Source organism: Chaetura pelagica, unplaced genomic scaffold, assembly GCF_000747805.2.
Source record: "Chaetura pelagica isolate M959 unplaced genomic scaffold, ChaPel_1.0 scaffold55, whole genome shotgun sequence".
Classification (NCBI taxonomy): Eukaryota; Metazoa; Chordata; class Aves; order Apodiformes; family Apodidae; genus Chaetura; species Chaetura pelagica.
In genome coordinates this window covers 5,472,006-5,493,801 of record NW_009953571.1, presented here as the reverse complement: position 1 = coordinate 5,493,801, position 21,796 = coordinate 5,472,006, and the positions used below count along the sequence as shown (strand labels likewise).

The window sequence follows — 21,796 nt, the reverse complement described above, 5'->3', positions numbered from 1 at the left end:
CGGGGAGGGGAGCGGGGAGCGGTCGCGCAGCCCAAGCGCAGGTCGGTAACAAACGGGTCACGTTTTTATTGAAGACACAGAGTACAAAGGAGTACAGAGTTAAAAAAAAAACAGCTCGCGGAGGGAGCTTCACAGTGAGAAAGAAAACAACAAAACAAAAACAAAAACAAAAAAACACCAAGAAACGGTTTTTATTATTGGTTTTCCAAATAAATAAAAAAAGAGGACATTTTAAAGGATTATCTTACCTAAAGCCTAAAGTATAAAAACACGCATCTATAAATAAAGCAGGAAGGAATCGTTGCTGTTTCTCAGGCGGGTGGAGGAGGGGGCAGTGCAGGAGCGCACCCAGCCGCTGGGGGCACGGGGACCCCCCCCCCACCCCAGCTCCATCCCCAGGGATGCAGCCCCGCTCCCCAGGGATGCAGCCCCGCTCCATCCCCAGGGATGCAGCCCCGCTCCATCCCCAGGGATGCAGCCCCGCTTCCCAGGGATGCAGCCCCAGCCGGGCTCGTCACACACCGTTCGAAACACGGGCCGTGCTGGTCCCATCCAGAGGAGGAAGCACCTGCTCACTCAGGGGCTGCTTTAAGACCTGTCTATTATTTTCATGAGGTTTTTGTCACTTAGTACCCTGGATGCCACGGGGTGGGGTGGGAGGAGACACCGTATACATGCATTAATTTACCAATTGGGTTTAAATACCTGCATTTAGTTTTTCTTATATATAGTTATATACATATTCTTTCCTTAAAAAAAAAGTTCGTATGTATCTATTTATGGAAATTAAACGTCCCAATTCTGCAAAACGGGGCCTGGGGAGGAGGCTGCTGTAAGGCCCGTCCCTACCATCGCCTGGGAGGTTGCACGGAAAGGAGAAGACAACCTGAGAGAGGAGGTGGAAGAAACGCAGACTCCCGCACACGCGGCTCCTGGGCGCTACTGAGGGATGGGGAAGAGGAAGGTGTTACCCTGCCGGCAACAGGAAATAAAACAACAGCGTTTGCTGCGCTCTCAGGTTGCAGCCCTTCCTACTGCACCGGTTCAGAGGGCTCAGGTATGAACCGAGGGGTCCCACAGGCAAAGTAATACTATTTACAGGATGGGGAAAAAAAAATAAATCCCCAACAACTCTTCTCATTTTGACCAGGAATGTTGGGTTGAAGGGGACAAAATGTATTTAAAGAAGTTATGTAGGTCCAAAGTATTTTTTTCAGGCTTTAAGTTAAACAAATAACTGGTCTTAACACAGGTATCTGGTTGTGTCTATGCTAACACCCACACAAACCAGTAAGAGGGAGTGGCTCAAGTTTATGAACTTCTCCCACAAGCTCTTCACTTCCCAGGCTGTTACCCTTCAGTATTTCTCTACCTGGCCCAATGGGCAGCCTGTGGTGGAACACATTTACAAGGTGCAACAAAATGTAACACATTTATGCTCTCTTTGTTCTGTAAACTAGAATTTTGAATAATATTTCCTACTGCCAGCAATAGGAAGTTAGCAAGGAAGAATCAGTTCAATCAGTCTCAAATTATAAAGAGCAACACTACCTCCTCACCCCTCTCAGCAACAAACTTGTGGCACCAGCATCTCCGTTACTTCTGCTTCTCAATTCATAACACCCAAGCCTTGGGCAATCAGCTTACGACTTTGCCATTTAAGAGAACACAGTTGCTTAGAGGACAGTGAGCAAAGAAACAAGAGGCCATATAGGACATACTTAAAACCAAACCGCTTCCAACTCATTCTTCAATTACAGATCATCATCTCAGTCCTAAATCTACTTTCCTGAAGCCTTTCTGTACTATATCTTTCACAGGAATTGGCTGAATTGTGTTATTCAGGCCAAGACTATGTCTACCTCTACTCTGTTTTCCTAAGCATCCTACATTTACTATTCTAATTTATTTTAAACTACACAACCATTCTCCAACTGATCTACTTGCCCAACACTTCTCTTACCATCATTCTGATCAGATTTTACCTCTGGTTTCCTGTATGCAGCTATGACCCCAAGCACAATCCATTACAGAGTGTAAAACCCACTCTGATAAGCTTAAAAAAGTCAGATTTGGTTCACACAACTAATTTCCAAGGAGCTTTGTTTCATAGCCCTACACCAACTTCACTGGTTGTTGCTCTTTACCTTAATGGGAATTTCATTCTCACCACTCAATCTTTTGTATCATCTCTGACCCTTTTTGTCACTACCTCGAAGTTCAAATAATAAAATGGAATAAAATTGCACAGGGAAGTAATATAAAGGACCCTCAAACCATTATCACCAGTACCAAAAGATACCTGGGTTGGAGGGACTGCTATTTTACCTGAGTGTCTTGTGGTCCCAGTACAGCAAGAATTCTCCTGTATACTAGGACATATGTTCACAGTCTGAAAGTGGAGGAACTTATCACCTCAAAAGCAAGCCTGACCAACCCTAAATCCATCACAGACCGAACACGACTGCAAACATACATTCTACTCATGGCATGTCCAGCACACCTTTTCACTCAAGGAAACTGCCAGAAATTTCCTCTCTGGTTTTCAACTTACCTTCCTTTGCAAAACCTGTCTGTGCAAGTGAAGCTGCCCATGAGACCAAGCACACCAGCTGATTCAGCACAGTGCAAGGCTGAGACAGGACTAGAAAATAACAGCTTTAAAATTTCAGTACAAGCCCAAGGAAGGGAAGGTTAGCAAGGACACCTGAAACACAATTAGGCAGATTTAAATTACAGGCAGAAGCAACTAGAAAGCTCTCAAAGTGCTCCTCACACTGCCAAGTACTGAAGCAGTTGCCAGTGGTGATCAGCCAGCAAACCTGTCAGGAGGAGAGAGAGAACTACAAATTATTCAGCCCTGAAGTTATTCAGAAGAATAACTTGATCCTAATGCTAGGCTGGCCGGCCCAGTAGAAAAAAGGCTGCACTGCGGATCTCCAGTCACAGACAAGAAGTCAACAGACCACATTTCCAAGTGCCACAGGGTTTCCAAGACATGACAGCCAGGACCATAAAATGAAAGGAAACTGCTTCAAGCTTGTAACCTGTGGAATCAAGTGATGCTGTCTGGCTGCCTTTGCGTGACTTCCACAGATGCTAGCAGTCTCTCTCCTGTCAAAAGCTTGTTGTTTGCATTAGGTTTACAAACTGAGATGACACTGCTCTGCCTGAATATAAATCCAAGACAGACTAAAAATGGAGAAAGAAATAAGGCATTTTGCATACCTGTCTCTGTTGTGGAAAGGAATGGGACTAAGGGGGAAGGTGCTGAAGAATTTCATTTGTTTGAAAAATTTTTTTTCTTAGCTTATCGTTGACCAAATAAAGATCACTGGATGGTTTTAAGCCACAAGAAACACAAGTTTGCATGGCCTTAGAGAAGCTTCACAGAGTGAGAAGAATATTACACACACAACTGCCAGAAGGGAAGGTTTTCTGTTTCTCAGACAAGAAATTAAAGAAAAGCAAATAGGCTACGGGCAGGGTAAATTGTGTTAATCACATTGCAAACTATCTTGTTCAGAGTTCTTGGGAAATCATTTTCTGTGAGTAGTTGAAACAGTTTTACAAAAGTTAAGAGATGTAAAGGGATGCAAATACCCTGTTCTAGTGGAAAAGCAAGAAGAAAACATTTTCCTATTAGAGTGAAATGAACAAATTACACAGATGGGCTGTTGCACTGAGGATCTCTCAAATCTAGAGTTACACTGTAAGAGATGGAAACCAGCTTTTCCATGTCACTTCTCAACAAATAAATCATCATCCCATACTTCCCAGTGATGATAATATCAAAGTCAATATCCAACTCCTAATCATAAAAGGTGGCTGAAACAAACTTTCATATTTGTATCTGAATCCCATTTTTAAAATGTCTGCAGGAAACCCAGTCTGAATTATCAGTAGAACACCAAATTCCAGATTAAAACTATCACTACAGAATTCACTAAGTTATCTCCAAAGCACGGTCCAAGGGTTGCAGAGCCTTCCTCCAGAGGTAAATACAGATAAAATACAGTGTGGGGACTCTCTTGAAACAAGAGAAAAGCAGACAGGGTTGTCATGACAACAGTAGGATGACTACAAGTAACAAAACTAAGGCAGGAAAAGAAAGAACAGCAAGACAAGATTTAAGCAGAAAACAGTTCATTAATTGCACAGACACTCCAGCCTGTCTCCCTGTTGGGGGTTTATAATACAGAGATTGTTTCTCGCTGGGATATGGCAAAGGGATTTACAGTTTTTGTTAAAAGACAAAGATAACAGCCACAAATGTGACATAGAGCAACAGTCAGAAAAATAAATTAATAAATAAACCCATTAAAAGTCTGCTTCTTGATTCTCATGAAGCCGTGGAGAGGAAAGGATTGGCTTCACCTGGACTCCTTTTGTTTTTAGTCAGCAGTTCAGAATTTCTTGGATAAACTGGATTTTCTTTGTTTCTTTATGTGTCAAACATCCTGACCTCCCGGCTATGAAGAAATTTCAAGGCAATTTCTCCAAACTCCTCTTTCAAGACTTTGTGTAGAGACAGGAAGTTGAAGACCATTGGGGAAAAATATTAAAATTGTGGCCAGCACATTGCTAAGAATTAGAGCAAGTCAGTTGTAGGGACCTGAGGAAATAAATGTATAAAGGTCTCCCCACCAGCCCTAGACCAGTGCAATGATAGTATTTGTCTGAAGCTCTCTCCGTGGTCCTCTTCTTGGGATTAATTTTGTGTATTCAAACACCTAAAACACCCCTCTTAGAGCTTTTTGTCCATGCGTCGTTCCACAGCTTGTAGCAATAGTTCTGAGTACTGTTCCAGCAAAGCTAGTGTCTGCTCATCTCCCAGACTCTTGGGACTTGGCAGATTGGCACCACATCCCTCATTCAGTGGGTTAGTGGTATCTTGTGGCCTCACCAGTATCTCCTTAACCTTTGGAAGCTCCTCCTCATCCTTCAGAGAGTCCAGTTGTTTCTTCATTGAGGAGAATGTTTCTGTCAAGAGGCCTGCTATTTTATCTTTGTCAGTAGAAGACTCTGTATCATTTAACACCTGAAAATAGAGAGGGAAAAGGAAAAAAGAATGCATTTGGGTTTATGTAGAACACAAAGTAAAGAGTTTCCATCCTTTAGGGAAGCAAAGCCATTCAAGATCTGCAAAGCACTCAAGTGTCCTTTTCTTCCAACATTTGAGACTGCCAGTTTAGTCTTACAGCAGGGCATGCATCCAATATTGCTAGTCACATGAAATCCAGAGACATTGCTCCACTAGGATAAAAATGGGAAGCACATTTTCAGGTAGTGTTCCCCTTATACTGGGCCTAAGGAGGTGCTACATTTCCCAGCTGCAGCACAGGGCCACAGTCTCCTTTTCTTCCTGTCTGCCAGATGCAGCTGGTCACAGAACACAGCAGGGCTGGAAAGCTAATGAATGCACTAAGGCCAGAGCTGCAGAGGAACCCAAGGCGAAAGCTCACCAGGGAAGTTTCACAGGCATTACAGAAGACTTGAAAGATGAATGCTAAGCAAAGAAATTAAGAGCTGTTATCTTGTTCTGCATGTAACTCTGGTCTGCCAGTGAGATGGACTGATGAGCAGTTCCATGTTCCCTGTCACAGCTGGATTCCCATGGTAACCCACATTTGCTAATCCTTTTCCCAGGCATCAGAAACAGAACAGGTGGCGATAATATAACTTAAAGCTTAAAAAAGCTTAAAGTATTTTGTACCTCTGAAGCACTGTATAAATATTAACTAATTCCCTAATACCCCTTTGAAAAAGAGCACTGTTATGTTCAGTTTACAGATATGCTAAACAGACCCAAAAGTTAAATTATTTGCTCAGAGCTCCATAGCAAGCCACTGGAAAATCCAAAAGTTGGAAATCTTCTGCCTCCCCAATTGAAGCTTAAGGTGCAGTCAAGTGGACAACCAGGCAGCTTGTGACACTGAACACCCAACAGAAGGCCCTGAGCCAGCAAGCACATTCACCGGATGCTCTCGGGCTGTGAAGCTCACCCCCCCACCCACTGCAGCAGAGCCCGTGCCTGAGGCCACTCACCCTGCGGTACAGACGAAGGGCTCTGCACATGCTGTCCTGCAGCTCGGATACCACCTGCTGGCACTGCTCTATACTGATGCACGATTCTGAAGGGGAAGAAAAAAACAAAAACCCACACTAAAGCACAGATGACTCCAATACCTGCAATCTCACAGTTCGGTAAGAAAACTTTTAAATATATATGTATATTTGAAAGACCAGGTGGACACACTTCTCGTTCAATTTTTAGGGCTGGTTTGAGAAAATAATTAAACAGGCAAGTTCTACATGAGCTTTCCTTCATACTGCTTAGAGATGCTTCTTGTTTCAAACTTTTTTTTTTCCCCCCCAGTCTTTGGCTTCTCCAAAGACAACAATGGTTTTTCTCAGATTGCACATTTTTGTTACTCAAGGATAGGCATAGTTTACCCATGCCATTCTCAATTTAGATAACTAAAGTCAAGTTTGAATGAAGGCTTCCAATGGAAAAAGGACTGATCTGAGGAGCCTCAAATTTAGCCTCCACCTAGTCAGAAATCTACATGCTCCCCCTCATGCATCCTTCTGCAAAGTGTATAAGGAGGATTATACTGAATTATTAGTGTTCTCTAGTGGGGACTGAGGTCCAGAGGAGTCTTGACAAAAAACTCAAACACAACACAATCACATTTCTGAGCAACCCAGGATATGCCCTCCTGATACAACATAATTCAAAAATGAAAAATAAAAGCAAGCAACCAACTTCTGCCTGCCCCCACCAAAGCATCAGAGTTGAAGTCCTGCAATATTTTAATAAAATAAACACTTTCATGAGTTCGACATAAACCATGAACAAAGACATAGACACACAGACAATCTGCAGTTATCTTCAGTTTGCACAGGTCTGGACAAAGGCCATTCAACCTCCTTTAGTTACCTAAAAGCAAAACTTGGTCACATTATCACTATTATTTCTGCAATACTAAGAACATCATCTTTGAACAGGCTGGAAGGGAACTTCACTAATTTTCTGAATACACCTAGGTGATGCATAAGCCAATATAGATAGAAAAATATCTATTAATACATAAACAAACACATCTAGAAGAGCAAAGGGGGAGGAACAAATCCTTCCATCTGCATATTTTGTTCCCAAATTACCCAGCTGTGTAGAGTCTGAAGCACAGTGGACTTCAGTGCAATCCACGATTCTTGCCTCTCTTTTTTTTCCCCCCCCACATATTTTTCCCTCCTGCCCCATTCCACCCCTCTTTTTATTTTAAACCCAGCTATTTCTTCTCATGATCATTGTTGGATTTTTCCTCTGATCATGCTTTTTATGCTGGAAAAGGGTCATGAACATAACATAAATGCTTCAGTAACAGGCATTTTCTGCCTCTTGGGTGTGCAGAGCAGAGCTCTTCAGAAACCAGCAGAGAATATTAAACACAGCAACAGTATAAAGCACATCTACAGCATTTTAACTGTAGATGTCCAAATGTTTTAACAAACCAATTAAGTCTCTTTTATCTGCAGCTGTTATACAGGCAGGAAAATGGAAGAACAGAAAAATTAACTGGAAATCCAAAGTTACAGAGCAAGTCAGAAGCAGAACAGGTCTCTGTCAGCCCTACACTTCTAATATAAATGGCTACACTATGATCCAGAGAAGCCACAGTAAATTGTTCACAGTAATAGCCAAAATGGATCTAAACAGCTTTTCCAGCATCTATGACCAAAAATTTGGGAAACATGGTCTGTAAGAAGCTGAAGGCTGATTGCTGTCTAGTGAGGAAAAAAAAAATAACTGGGGATCCACTGTGCTAAATCATCCTAACTAAAGGATGCTGCTAAATATTCTGTCAGGGTGTGCTATGTAGTGGCAACTACTTAAAAAAAAAATAAGAATTACTGCTGCAAAAAACTGTTCTTTCTCTGCACTGTGCTCATTCTGCAAACAAGAGTCCTAGCAACTGACCAAAACCCATGATATGTAGCTTGATTCCCAAGTCTAGAAGAGGAAGCTCAGTGTAATGAGTACAGGCAACTGGACTGTTACTTCTCTGCTGCAGAATGCAATTCTGCAGCTCCAGGCTGAGGAGGAAACCTCATCCCTTTGGGGAGAGGGTCTGAAAGTTTCAAATGCACTCACTGCTCTACAGAGCAGCCGCCCTATGGTGAAAGAACAGCAGGTCCCTCAGACAAAACACCACATGTCCTGCTTTCTGTAAGAGTGCCTCAATCATAGGGCATTTGATTCCTCTAGAAATGCAAAAAGAAAAATAACTGTGCATCAAAACCAGACTATCCTTCTGCAATGCTTTGGTGTGGAAATACTGCACTTAACCATTGCATGAAGCAGCCTGGCACCACAGAAGTAATGTAATTGATCAGATACAAATAATAACATAGCAAAAGGGGTTAAAAACCATGCACTATATCATCCCCTGAAGGCACAGGGTATCAGAGCAGTGGTTAACATGCAGCTTCCTACTGGAGAACTCCACTGAGTATTTCAGGAAGATATATTTACTTCCAGGCTGTGACACAAAAGAAAAGTCTCTGGAGATTTTAGTCCCACAGCAGATGCTGTGACACTAAACTGTGCCTTCACTGCCACTGGAAGTTCTCCTGCCTTGAAGGACAGGATTTTTGCTTCAGCTTGAAGTTACCTGCTATTTTTCATTCTACTGTAGTACCTTAAACCAGGGCCTGGCACTGTTTTCAGCAGGTAAAACAATTTCCCATCTTATACCATTTTTCTTCAAAGTAGAGATAATTAAAAAAATTATTGCATGCTCTTTAAGCTCAAATGCAAAGGCTAGGCCAGCATGTGTACTGCATACCCAGTTGCAGACATGTCCTGAAAGTAAAGTGACAGCAGCACAGAGACTTTCCCACTCTTACAGGTGGCTAGAGCAAGGAAGGCATGTTGGTCAAGCCTTATCTCATGTGAGAAGACTATGCAAACCCTTCTGGTACCTGCACATTAACAAAGTAAAGCCTGAGCTGCCTGACATAACTTCACTGTCACTGTTACCTGTGCTTGCTAGGTTCAGCTAGCACATGTTGGCCTGTGCTTTCATTTGCTGGTCAGACATGCTGCGAGGGCCACAGGTGATGTAACTTAAACACACTCAAATGGGGATTCCCAGCACATCAGCTTTTAACACTGACCAGATAGAAATTTTAGCCCCTAAATGTAACTGTATGACTAAAACCATGAGAATGCTAAGGTCTACAAAATTTTCAGCTAAAAATGACCTTCAGACATAAGACCCAGAGGAAATGGAAATTAAAGACTGAGAAAAAGATGTTAGAAGTGTCTCACCATTGAGGGGATGGCTTATGGAACGAGACAGGTGCAGACAGGACGAGACAGGCCAGAAGCTGGACGTAAAGAAATGTGATGGGATCGTGAGGCGATTCACAAGGACAGGAGACAGAAGGGGGAAGACAAGAGATGAGTATCCATGCACACCTGAGACCTGTGTCGAGGCAGTTACAGATGTAGGAGACCTTGGCCTGATGGGGTCTAGTGGGCAAAGTCCAGGTTGATTATCTAGCACACAAGTGATGCCGGTGATCCTCTCCCTGCACACAGGCAGTGTGCCCTCAGGAGACCTCAGGTGCCGGCCCTCTGACAACTCCCTCAGTTTTGGATTAGTGACCCCTGGCTCTTCCTGGCAACCTGTCCTTGAGACTGGGCTCTCCACTGGGCTCTCCTTAGCAAGTCCTGTTGGGATCTCTCTACCAAGAACCAGAGACCCAGCAGTTTGAGTCTCCCTCTTGGAGGCTCGGACCTCAGGAAAAGAGGGTTTCTTTTTACAGGCCCCAGCAGGTGACTGTGGAGACTGTGGCTCAAGCAGGGTTTTTGATTTGGTAGTGGGTGAGAAGGAGGCCAGTGTGGGTCTATCAGGCAATGGCTTAGGAATGTCAAGAATCAGATGTGCTCGGTTTGATGATGCCAACTTGCTGTGGAAGGACTTGGGAGATGAGCAGTTTACAACTGGCTGAAGTGCGGGCTTCACTGGAGCATTTTCTTTCACTGGTAGCTTAATCTTCTCAGCATCTGTTGTGGAACTAAACTGTGTCTTCTCTGCCACTGGAGGGCTAGTCCTCCCATCAGTCAACATTTCAGTGGAGTAACCAAGGTACAGATTTTCCCCTACAGATATGCTCCTTGACATCTTAGCCCGGAAGCTGGTTGTAGGGTTCATGTAGGACTTTGGTTTTGCAGCCCTGACATCTTTGGCCAGCAGAGCACCAGATCCATCCATCTTCAACATACTGGCCGATAACACCCTGCAATTGTTAGGTCTGGGATCCTTCTCAACCACCAAAAGAGTCTGAGGACGCTGCTTGGCAGAGGATATCACTCCAGGACCCTTATCTGTGAAAATTAAACAGACAAACATACCAAAAATAGACAAGAGCCTGTGGTGAATTCCAAAATTGGAAAGTAAAAGAGCTACTCCAGCCTATGTGTATCAGCTCAGCCTCTAGGAGAGCAGTATGGAACCACTACTTCAGCTTAATATTGCCAAGCCTCAACAGCTCTCCCTCATCTGGCTCACACATTTCTGCTTACCTGATGAGAGAGACTTGCTCTTAGAGTGTATGGCCAGAAGACCTCAGACCACTGTGACAGTTAACTGACAGGCCAGAGGAAGCAGGGAAAATCTTACATATGATGTTGTGGTGATAAGGTTTATTTTTTTAAAAACAAACCAAGTGCTTATTGATGATTCATGAGTTGGCTGTTTAAAAAATTGAGTTCTTTCACACAGAGCATGGATACAGTAAACTCCCTCTTACTGTGTCCTCCGTCCCTCTTTCTCTCTTCCCTACCCTGGGGAGCTTCAGTTTTGGCCTAAAGCAACCACCCACAGCAAGAGAGAATTTCTTTGTAAATAGTTTGTTTCATCCTTGGCATTGCTCCTCCCACAGCTGCCAGACAAATATCAGAGACTGATAATTAGGAGATCAGCATCTGCATTACAAATTTAAAATACTTCCCTCGACAGGCTAGAAGTTAGAAGACATGCAAAGCCTGTAGCTCAGAATGCAGGAAGACATCATATTAATTTAATCCTCTACTCAGGCTCCAATCTCCCCATTTCATTCTTCAGTTTAAACCATCATTCCAACCTGTGTCCTTACCCTCATGAATGAGGTCGTGAACTGACTGTGCCTTTCTCATCACTGTATTCACAGGGCCTTCTGGAAAGGATGCAATAACCCGTCCAGGAGCCATACCAACTCTGCTGGCCTCCAAAGTTGATCTGCGTTTTTTCTGGACACAAAGAGCCTGATTTGAATTTACACTCTCCAGGAGCTGGCTGTTCTCCAATGCATCACCAGGATGGCTGCTGTCATTTTTCGACAGGTCTGGTGTAAACCGACTGGTCTGGGTTGGCGGCTCAAGGGGCTTTGAATCCAGTGTCAGATTTGATGAAGAGAGTGACAATTGTCTAGAGAACAGGATAAAGAAATCCCAGTTAACATAAGTAAGTATATTGCCCTGCACAAACAGACACACAAATTAAGCCAGTTTCTCTGTGATAAAGAGCCCCTCCCTATCTGGATTTTTTTAAGACAAAAATGCCCCAGGCTCTTACTGCTTCATTATACTCATCCCTAGAAGCACTGATCTTCAGGCATTTGACCTTAGGCTACATGATCCCAAATAGCATTGGGTCACTGTTTCCAGGGGGGATCATTGTAAAAGGTGAGAGTGAAAGAGAAGGAAAAATTCCAGGCAGAGGGAAGACTGGGCAAGGTCAGGTCAGGTCTTTTCTCTCAGGGCACCTTACTAACAATGGAATCTTTTAAATTCTAAGATGCCCTAAGAGAAAGTAATTATACTTTCTTAACATTATGAAAGCATAATTACTAGGAAAACTGGTTAGTATCTTCCAGAGGAAAGCTTAATTTCTTCTTCCTCCCCACTTCAGACAAGTACATTGGGCTTATTTCAGAAAAGAGGCAACTTTCAATCTGGCATGTTTGAACAGCTGAACAGATTAAAACTAAAAAGTTTTAGGTTATGAAAAACTACCTCTCTTGTTACATCTCTAGAGCACCAGTGGCTTCCTTTACTCACCACTGCAACTCTCCAGAAGCTTACACAATAGCTAATGACTGCCTTTCTTCCCACACACACACGCTCCCAACATGAGACAGCAGCAACAGCAGCTGAATACAGCAATGACAAAAAAAATTCCCTAACGTGGTGAATCTAAACACAACTGGTGAACCATAGAAGATGTAAGCAAATCTGCTCAGTCCTATAGAATGAAACTAATTTGAGCTGAGATTTCAGACTGGCATTTTAGAGGAATATAGGAGTATTTGTTTATTAAAAACAATAATGACCCCAAATCTACACAATTATTTACCCTATTTTTTGTTTGCATTTTTGTTTCTTTGTTTTGTTGGCATTTTTTTTCTTTAAACATGGAGAGGTTTTTTGAGGTGCTTTAGTATTGAGGGGTTTTTTTAAGAGTAAATCCCCACAGGGCTTTGTATGAAACACCAGAGGACCCTATGAAGACATGGGACTGAGAAACAAAGCTGAATAAGAAAGGACTGTAAAACAAAGGCAAAGTTGACAAGCCTACTTTCATTGTCCAAGCTGAATGAAATGCAAAAGAATAAACAGAGCATAAACAGCAAAGAGTAAATTAGATAATTAGCGATTCCTCCAGCTTAATCAATAAAGGCATTAATCATGAAACAATTAAGCAGATTGTTGAAAGAGGAAAAAGAACAAAAGAACAGTGTTACTTTAGAAAGAAATAGAATCATTGAAGTGACATAGGACGGCCTGTCCAAATCACAAGGGTCTGCAACCAGCCTGCCAGCTGCTGTGCTAACACTTTGCTGTGTCCAGGCACATCAAGGACAGAAGTTTGACCCAGGGCCTAGAATGAGAGCTACTCACACTAGTAAAAATAGACAAACAGAAGCACTCAAAAGAGAGTCATACCTGAGAGCCGGGGACTGGGAGAGAAAGCGAGAGGAAATGCTGAGGTTTTCAGTTCTTTCCAGACTCCTACATGACCCACCTAAAAATTTTGGTTAAATGGAGAGAAAAATAGAGCAGTTTAGTTACAGAACAAATATTCTGAAACATGCATTTTCTTATCACAGAGACTATCAAATGTTCCCCTATATCCAGAGGGATTTTTGGAGCTAAAAACACAGGGAATGATACAATTTCATTGCCTTTGCCTTTTCTGTTCTACGTAGATAACTCTGCCCTAAAACTGCTACTCTCCCTAAGGGTATGCCTCCTCCTGTTTTACTTCCCTTTCTGTCCTATCCTGCCTGTAGTACTGTGAGGCACTGGCATCAAGCAGAAAACAAGCCAATCAAAGGAAGAAAAAAACACAAACAAAACAACACTGAAAACAGACAACTCACATAGATATTGCTGCCTGCAACCATTATCAATTCTAAAAAGATATGCTTTGTGCTGGAGCTAATCGATAAAGACTAACCAGCTCCTTTGCGACTCTCGTGTCTTATTCTCTCCCTCCACCCAGCATTTCAGCCTTTTCTTTTGTGACATTTGTTATGCCTCAATGTACCACTAGAGGCCAGTACATGTCACCGATGGGGGCGGGTGAACACAGTTAATACCTTCACTTAGAACAGGAAAAACAAGTTGGAGAACAAGAGAGCGGCTTTTCAGAATTTCAGGGGCAATATTTAACCCAAGCTGACACAGACCCCAGTCTCATCCACACAAACTTACACACAGACAGATGGAGTTAACAGATGTCAGTCATCTTTAGGGCTCACTACATGGGTTCCCCATTTTTGCTCCCTTGTACACACAAACGTGAAAGCCTAGCAGAACTTGTAGCTTGGTTTGATTTATAAAGGTGACAAATCTGGAGTGACCACACAAAGTCCACCCCACCGAGCAGAGAGTTGTACCTTTGCCATCAGTGCTGCTCAGGGTCCCAAAATGTTGCTTGAGAAACTTTTCCTGATCGGGTGGGGGGGGAGCTTCTCCCTCTGGCAAGCCAGAACTGACATCCTCCTCTCCATCCTCTCCCTCCAGGTCTGAGATGCCATCCACACTTAGGGGCTCAGTGCTTTCAGAATCTGGAAAAAGGCAAAAAAAACCAACCCAATGCTGAAATAGCATAATGACAGTAACGTTAGCCAGATTTTAAAAATAATCAGCAAAAATGCTAAATTGAAACTAGAATGTTAAAGCAAAGGTTGGTCAGCATTAACTGTAATTGTCTCCTCTGCTGTATTCCCCAAACTGCACAGCCTATGGGATAACCAATATTAAACCTGCCTCCATACCTAGAAGGTAAAAGAAAACCAAAGGCACACAGGAAAGGCATGCTTTAACCAAGTCCTGCTTCTCCAGTGGCTTCATTGAAGTGCCTGTTCAAATGCCCTAGAAGCTTTAGAGCAACAACAGCAAGACTAATATGAGTGAGACCTCAGGTAATCTCACGAAGAGGATCAAGTATTAGAGGTGAGGATAGCAACTGATAAGCATGGTACAGAATCACCCTGGCAAGTTTCTGCAGTGTTCCACATCATATTTAAATACATGTATAATGTCTTTGCATTTTACCTTCATTTGGATGGTCCGGGCTGGACAGACGACTGCTGCTGTAGTCTACAGAGCAGGCACTGTCTGGGCTGTGTTTGTCTGGGCATCCATTACTGTGATAATCTCTACTTAGCTTCCCATGGGCCAATGCTTTTACCTGGAACTCACTACAAGAGAGACAGGAAAGATACAACACTAGAAGAGATATTTGTTTGGCATGTAAAGAAGCACATTCTAACTTTAATAAGGCCTTACCTGAGTTAGTAACACCTTTGATTACAAAAGTAAGGCTTCAAATGGAAAAATAAGTTGATATCTCTTTTCATTATACAGTATTTTTGCATTTCATTAAGCTTGGACAGTGAAGTCTCAAGGAGACTGTCTGACTTCCTGGGTGTTGTCAGTTTCCCAGGATTACCAGGTGCCAGCACAGCACTGCCCTGGCTTGATTTCCGGCATAAAGAAGGAGCAAATGTAGGGGTCTACGTAATGAAAAAGGGACTAAAACCAGACCTATACCTGCATGATAAAGATTTGCCTGTCACAGATTTAAGTCCTAATATAATATTTTTTCCACTATGATCACCTGCTTCTTTGGGAAACTTCTGTGTTGAAAAACAGAGAAGATTCTGGGTTTGAGCAATAATAATTTACTGAAGAACATCATACAAAAATACAGTGTTGTAGGACAGGGTTCCTGATTTCTGCTGCTATTTCTTGAGTCTTATTTTGTCAAATGACAGCAGCACTGTTCTTCTGCCTGGTGCCGGAGGACTTCAGTTTTCCACTTTATGAAATACTTTGGTTTCAGATGTACTTCAATGTGAGGCAGGATGCAGAAGTCACTCAACAGAATTGAACGGCAATTACTCCTGGCAGCTTGAAAATTCTATATACTTTGAGATGTGTCTAGTCCATATCCAAAATCACCAGAGCCCCTCCCTTTCTCACATGATGGAGCAGCACATGAGTCTGCACTGTCTAAATGTTATAATTTAAAAAAAAATTAAAATGTAAATAAGGAGAAACTGGGAGAAACCTAGCACCTCCAACTGCAAAATTATGGCATGCAGTCTTGCATAAAGCCTGTCTAAAGATATCAGCCCACTGTTTGTAACAGAGTAGGAGGAGACAGAGGAAATTAAACAGCCACTAGCATCAGGTTAAGAGGAGAAGGGAAGAATAAAGTTCAGGGAAGGAAAAAAAATGGAGCACAGAAAGAAAATTGAGGCAAAACAATAAAAAAAGAAACAGCAGAGTAAGAAAGCAGGTTTCCACTGTCTCCAACATCCTTTTTGATTCCATCTATTGTATGCAAGCCTTACATTCCACATTTCTTAAATTCTTCCCAACTACATTTGAAAAATTATCATAAATAGTAGTGTCCTGTATTTTTTTCTGAGCAGATATTTCAAAGTGTATACACCACTGGTTTTACAGCTCCCAAGTTTTCCCTTACTTATTTCAACCCAGATAAGGGAGAAAGCAAAAAGGCTGCTCCCAAGTTGTTTATTAAAAACAAACAAACAAAAAAAAAAAAAACCCCAAAAAACACCAACAAAAACTTGAAGGAGAGTGTTAATGTGCAGTTTCCTCAGAGGAAAGATTATTTTAATGGTACCCTCTTAATTTCAGATTCCTTTAGCATCAGGCTGGTGTAAAACTTTCAACTAAACATGCCTGGCATCAGTCAAGCAGTAAGTCAACTCACCCAAGTTACCACACAAGCTGCAAGGAAACTAAAACAGAAAGGTCTAAGCCATGCACAACAGAGAGCTTATTTTTAACCTGCTAGAGTCTGTGTTTTGGATTTCATCTTGCTCAGGGTAGATTACACACTCCTCACTCTCAGAAGGTTCCAGTTCCTGAGAGAAAATCCCCTCTTCACAAGACATAAGCCGAATCACTTGAGGTCTCATACAAGATTGGTTATCTTGAAGAGGTATTGAGCTGCCAACCTGGTTTAAAAAGAGAAAAAACTAGATATTACAGGTGTTTTTCCGTAAGTCAACAAGTACTGTGCAGAGCTGGAAAGTATGCTTTACAGCACAGAATATGATCAGAAACTGGAGATCAGAAAACACAATATTCCTATGTCTTTCCTGTTCCTCCTTAGTTACTATTCCTCCTTATTTACTACACTGGACGGACTACTGTTGTAGTTTCCTATTTTGTTTCCTGTTTGCAGTCCCCTAAAATTCTCTTGGAAAGTACTGAAATCTCCATCCCTCTTTGACCACATATTAGAAGCGTAAGCCACACAGCTGCAGGTTCTTCCTTTTATATAAAGATCAGACATAGTTCAGAGAAGTCTGTGGGCCACAGCTGAAAACACACTGATGTACTGCACGCAGCAAGCCCAGTCCTCTTCTCAGTCATGCAGTTATAAAGGAAGGAAAGACTCTAATGAAGTTAGGCACCAGGACAGACTGGTACTGGAAAACAAGCATTAGGTTTCTTAGGTATGAGCATGCATGACTTGCTGTGACCCATCAATACAAAGATTAAAGAGAACTTAATGATCGAGCACAACCCCCAGTCAAGGGCATCGTAAGAGCCACATTCAGTGGCTACTGGAGTTAAGAAATTGCACCCCAGCAGAGTGGGCTAACAGGTAAACAAGTACACATCTATCATTCCAAGCTCAGCTTTTCAGCTTGTTTTTGCCATAATCAAAGAGCTAAAAGAAAACATGAGTTCTTCCCTGTCACTGGAAAGAAACCGTGATCTCATACAGGGTCTGCTATAAGATGACAAGAGTCACATGTTGCAGGAGTAGTAACTCCAGAAGAGCTATCTAAACAGGTTTCTCAGAAGATACAAGAATGGCATCAGGTAGTAACAGATATAGGTAATAATAAACAGAAGCAGGACAGATGCACTCAGAGTAGATTCACCTCCTCATAGTAGTACAGCCCTTACTTTGTTGATGTGCACAGGAAGATCTGCCTGCTCCTCTCTGTCATCCCCGTTGCTGTTCTGAGAGAGCGAGTCTCGACTGGGAGAACGGGAACCAGAGAAAGACTCCAGCTGACGCAAGTCCAGCATGGATTTCACAGTCATCTCTATGCTGCTGCTTGGCTGGGACCAGCGCCCGCGCTGCCGGGGCATCTTGCTCATCGGTGCCTCTGAGCGCTGGATTGCTGCTATCTCTTTGGCCTGAAGGGAAAGAAGAGAGGGTCTTAAGGACTGAGGGTCTGCTGATGGAAAAACAGGACAGGAAACACAAGACCCCACAGAAAAATACAACTATGTCCATCTACATAAAATCATAGATTCTTTACGGTTGGAAAAGAGCTCTGAAGTCATCAAGTCCAACCATCAACCCAACACCACCATGCCCACTAAACCGTGTCCCACGTGCCAAGTCTACACGTTTTTTGAACACCTCCAGGAATGGTGACTCCACCGGGCAGCTTGTTCCAATGCCTGAGCACTCTTTCAGTAACAAAATCTTTCCCAATATCCAATTTGAACCTCCCCTGGTGCAACATGGCCCCATTTTCTCTTCTCCTATCACTTACTACTTGGCAGAAGAGACCAACCCCCACCTTGCTATAAGCTCCCTTCAGGCAGTCGTAGGGAGCAATCAGGTCTCGCCTCAGTCTCCTCTTCTCCAGAATAAACGATCCCAGTTCCCTTAGTTGCTCCTTGTAAGACTTGTAGAAGCCCTAAAGCTGTCTGTGAGACAGCTTAAAATTCCTCTCTAATCATAAAGCATCAATTAAAAATAATACATTTGATGCTATTTCTTGCATAACTGAATGTTGAGGTGCCTCACTTAGATCCAACTGTATGATCAGCTTCAGCAGCACATGATTCAGGTCAGAAATGAAGGGGCAAAAGAATAACCTCTAATGGAAAGATACTGATGCAGAAATCTCAAGTGAAACTGTCTCTTAAACTAGGCTCTATTTTGCCACCCTCAAGTCATTCTCCACAGAGCAGCTTCTCAACAGTTTACCACCTCAGCTGCACCTTTGCCTCCAGCACGAATGAAACTTGTAATCTCCATGGGAATTTATTTTCCAGTTTCCCTATGATGAGAAATACAACTTGAAGATTTAGTAACTCACCCTCCTCATTTCCCACTGGGAAAGGCTTCTTGAGAGGGTAAGGTCTGGATCTGCAAAAAGGAAAACACGTAGTTGACATCCTTGGCCAGCAGTCCAGCTTTTAGAGACCTCTTCATCTTTCCTCAAAGGAAGCATTCCTACACCTTTTGAACCTGCAGACCACTGCCAACACATGCTTTCCAATAGACTACCAAATCATATCAACATTTTCATGGAGACATAGTGTTTTATGTGCAGACCCATTGCAGAACACTTGCCACAGTGCAGTGGCCCACCCCAAGTTGAGAAAAAACCCTGCTCCAATACACTGTAGCATCTGTGGTAAAAATACCTCAAATTAGTAATGGCAATATCTACCACAAGTTTTATCAGACATTTCTAGAATCCTCCAGGAGATCTCTTTTGGCTTCTGTGGATTTCTAATGGCCTGTAGACCCAAGCTGAGGATACTAATTCAAAATTTACTTGGCCAGTTGAAACTAGCAAGAAACTTGGCAATTTAACAACTGAATTTCTAGATCAGAGAACTCCAATATTCACCCCTCTTCAGATGCAGGAATGGGCAACTCCACATTACTCATTGGTGTTGATTCATCTGTTTCTGTCTTAATCTTCTCTTTCGGCCAATATCTTGTTATCCCCAAATCTCTCATCTATCTCTCATCTCCCCACTTCACATTCATGCCACTTTTCTCCATCTCCACTCAGGCCCCTCTCCCATTTTTACCTGAATCTCTGTCAGTGTTGCAGTTGGACTGAATATGGAAAGACTGCAGCCCACGTAACTCATCTTCATCATTCCCTTCATCTTCACCATCCTTGTCACTGTCTGACGAGAGTGCAGGCACAGAGGACAGGGCAGAGATGGACTCGTGCCTGTGAGACCGGAAATGGAAGGAAATGGTCTATCTCAAGAATTGCCCACCATTTCAATCTCTACACCACACAGTTCTCCACCTTAGCTCCATCCACACTCAGCAGCTGTCTCACCTCTCTGTAACAGCTGCTGCTCTAGCAAAATCCATCTCTGAGAAATAGGGCAAGTTAAACTCTGCACAAAGGTGTGTAGAGCCTGCAACAGCTTTGTATGGAAGGATGACAGAAACAGAACAGAAGTAAATGAGTCTGGGAAAGTCAAGAGGCATGAAACTCGGCCTTCCATTTCAGACCCTACTGATTCATAAGGTGAAGATGGCAGAGCATATTTGAAAAGCAAATATTTTTTCCACCCTTAAGCATTTCCTTTCTGGAACTGTTTTGCACATCAAAAATGTCATTCCCTGTTTGACAGCAATTCGGTATATGGCAAATTATCAAATAAGAGACAGGTTCACATCCAAGGATTGCACCATCCAGATCCTGGAGGCACAGCCCACTCACCATAAGAGCCCTGCACTGCCTTTTTCAGCCTTCAAACACAAGGAATAATGTAAAACATATTTTGGGCAGACCTTTAATCAAAGTAGATCAGACAGGCGTTCCTACAGAGACCTCAGAGGCACTCCCAGCATAGAATTCCCCAATACCAATCAAGAACACTTACCAAAACCAAACTCTACCTTCCCTCTTTCTTGTCCTTCTCTCACCCTTTCATTCAGCAGAACCAAATGAACTAACCCACTTTGGACAATAATTTAACAAATTAAGCATCCCCAACAAATAAATTTGAGTAGTACCCACTCTATGGCCATAAGATAAAGTGCCAAACTCATCATTAGTGACATTTATAGGGTATCACTGGTGGGTGTTGAGTGCCAAGCATTAATCATGAAATGAAAATAGCTCATCTACCAAATACAGCCTGGCCAGGGAATAACTTCCCCTGCAGCTGACAGATAGCAGGCAGTATATCTTACATGCAAGAAGCAGTTAAGGTATTTTAATCTTTTCTCTTCCCACACAGTGGCAGAATGATAATTTCCATTTTATTAGGATTAGCTGAAAAATAACTATTGAACCCTTTCAGATGAGCTTTCAGATGTTCTGGCAAAAAGAAGAGTGAAACTGACTGTATTCTGCAGAGTCCTCCAGTGAAACAGTTTCATATTGGCTGTCCTCACCTACTTTTGAAATTTGAGTTTGTTTGTCTCTTCCCCTTTGTTACTGTCCACCTTGTCACACTCAGGTTCTTGTGACTAAGCAGAGGTGCTTAGCACCACAGTACATTTGAGGTCATGTCATGTTTCAACCTATGAGGTATTTTAAATTTACGTATGGTAGACAATATTAACTTTGTATCAGTAACTTTTATAACATCCTTCTGCTTGTATGTTTGAGGAGTTTATTGAGAAAGACGGGTTGCATTATTAGACATTTTAACATCTAATCCATTGAATACCTCACCATGATGAGGTGATAAGGCAAGGCAAGGCTACATGCTTGCTGAACTCCTGCATGTACTGTCACTGGTGTAAATGGAGAAGGTAGGATTGCTATCAATATGTTTTTTATTATGAATAGAAAGCTGGCCTCTGATCATCAGATGGTGAGTGACAAAACTAGTTAAGGAGGAGAAACGTATGCTCCAATATCCTCAAAGATGATGAGTAAGAGAACACAAAACATAGTTTGGAACTTGAAGGGGCATTTTTTTCATACTCCACAGGAAGTGCCAAACAAATTATGAAGTCACATGTGTCTGATACAAACATAAGGTTATCTTTCATTATCCCAGCAAAAAACATGCCTCCCTTCCACATTCTTCTTTTTAGAACTCAAATATGCATTTCAAACCCAGTCCTGGGACTTTAAGGGAGATAGCTAAAAGGGGTTTTCAAAAGGATCTGAGGCCTACTGACTTGCATCTGAGATACTCTCAAAAACAAAACCTAGGTTCACAAGGTCTTGAGTGATTTAGCTGTTGTGCTTGCTCAAGTCGATCCCTCAATTTGGGCTTTAGTACTTCCTCTTTTCTTTCCCTGCCTTCTTCTATGTACTTTTAAAAAAATTATTCTAAGCCCTTCTGTTGTACACATCTCCTCAAGACTCTTGCTCTGTTCTTGTTTATGCTTCGATGGAAGTTAGAGTAATGCAGAGTGAGGTTCCAAGCACAGGAGCTGCTTCCAAATAAGCGCTACACGAGCACATTCAGAAAGTGAAGGAATAAGACTGCTGGGTTTTGCTGAAT

The 21,796-nt window shown here is 42.4% G+C and overlaps 2 protein-coding genes across 2 annotated transcripts in view; both read right to left on the bottom strand.

Moving 5' to 3' along the window:
• The window catches only part of LOC104390477 (cytosolic phospholipase A2 beta-like), an 84,975-nt gene extending 82,380 nt beyond the window's left edge, over nucleotides 1-2,595 (bottom strand). Inside the window, 1 exon segment of the mRNA XM_009999615.1 lies at nucleotides 2,555-2,595. Coding sequence (XP_009997917.1) covers nucleotides 2,555-2,595 — 41 coding nt within the window.
• Nucleotides 2,596-4,531: 1,936 nt separating this feature from the next.
• Nucleotides 4,532-21,796, bottom strand: part of MAPKBP1 (mitogen-activated protein kinase binding protein 1) — a 95,698-nt gene continuing 78,433 nt past the window's right edge. The window contains exons 20-30 of the mRNA XM_009999575.1: nucleotides 19,397-19,545; nucleotides 18,670-18,719; nucleotides 17,516-17,752; nucleotides 16,382-16,551; nucleotides 14,615-14,760; nucleotides 13,954-14,124; nucleotides 12,998-13,076; nucleotides 11,170-11,480; nucleotides 9,488-10,399; nucleotides 6,049-6,134; nucleotides 4,532-5,041 (exon numbers count right to left, since the gene is read on the bottom strand). Of these exons, the coding sequence (XP_009997877.1) occupies nucleotides 4,748-5,041; nucleotides 6,049-6,134; nucleotides 9,488-10,399; nucleotides 11,170-11,480; nucleotides 12,998-13,076; nucleotides 13,954-14,124; nucleotides 14,615-14,760; nucleotides 16,382-16,551; nucleotides 17,516-17,752; nucleotides 18,670-18,719; nucleotides 19,397-19,545 (2,605 nt within the window). The 3' untranslated portion in view covers nucleotides 4,532-4,747. The remainder of the gene's footprint in view (nucleotides 5,042-6,048; nucleotides 6,135-9,487; nucleotides 10,400-11,169; nucleotides 11,481-12,997; nucleotides 13,077-13,953; nucleotides 14,125-14,614; nucleotides 14,761-16,381; nucleotides 16,552-17,515; nucleotides 17,753-18,669; nucleotides 18,720-19,396; nucleotides 19,546-21,796) is intronic.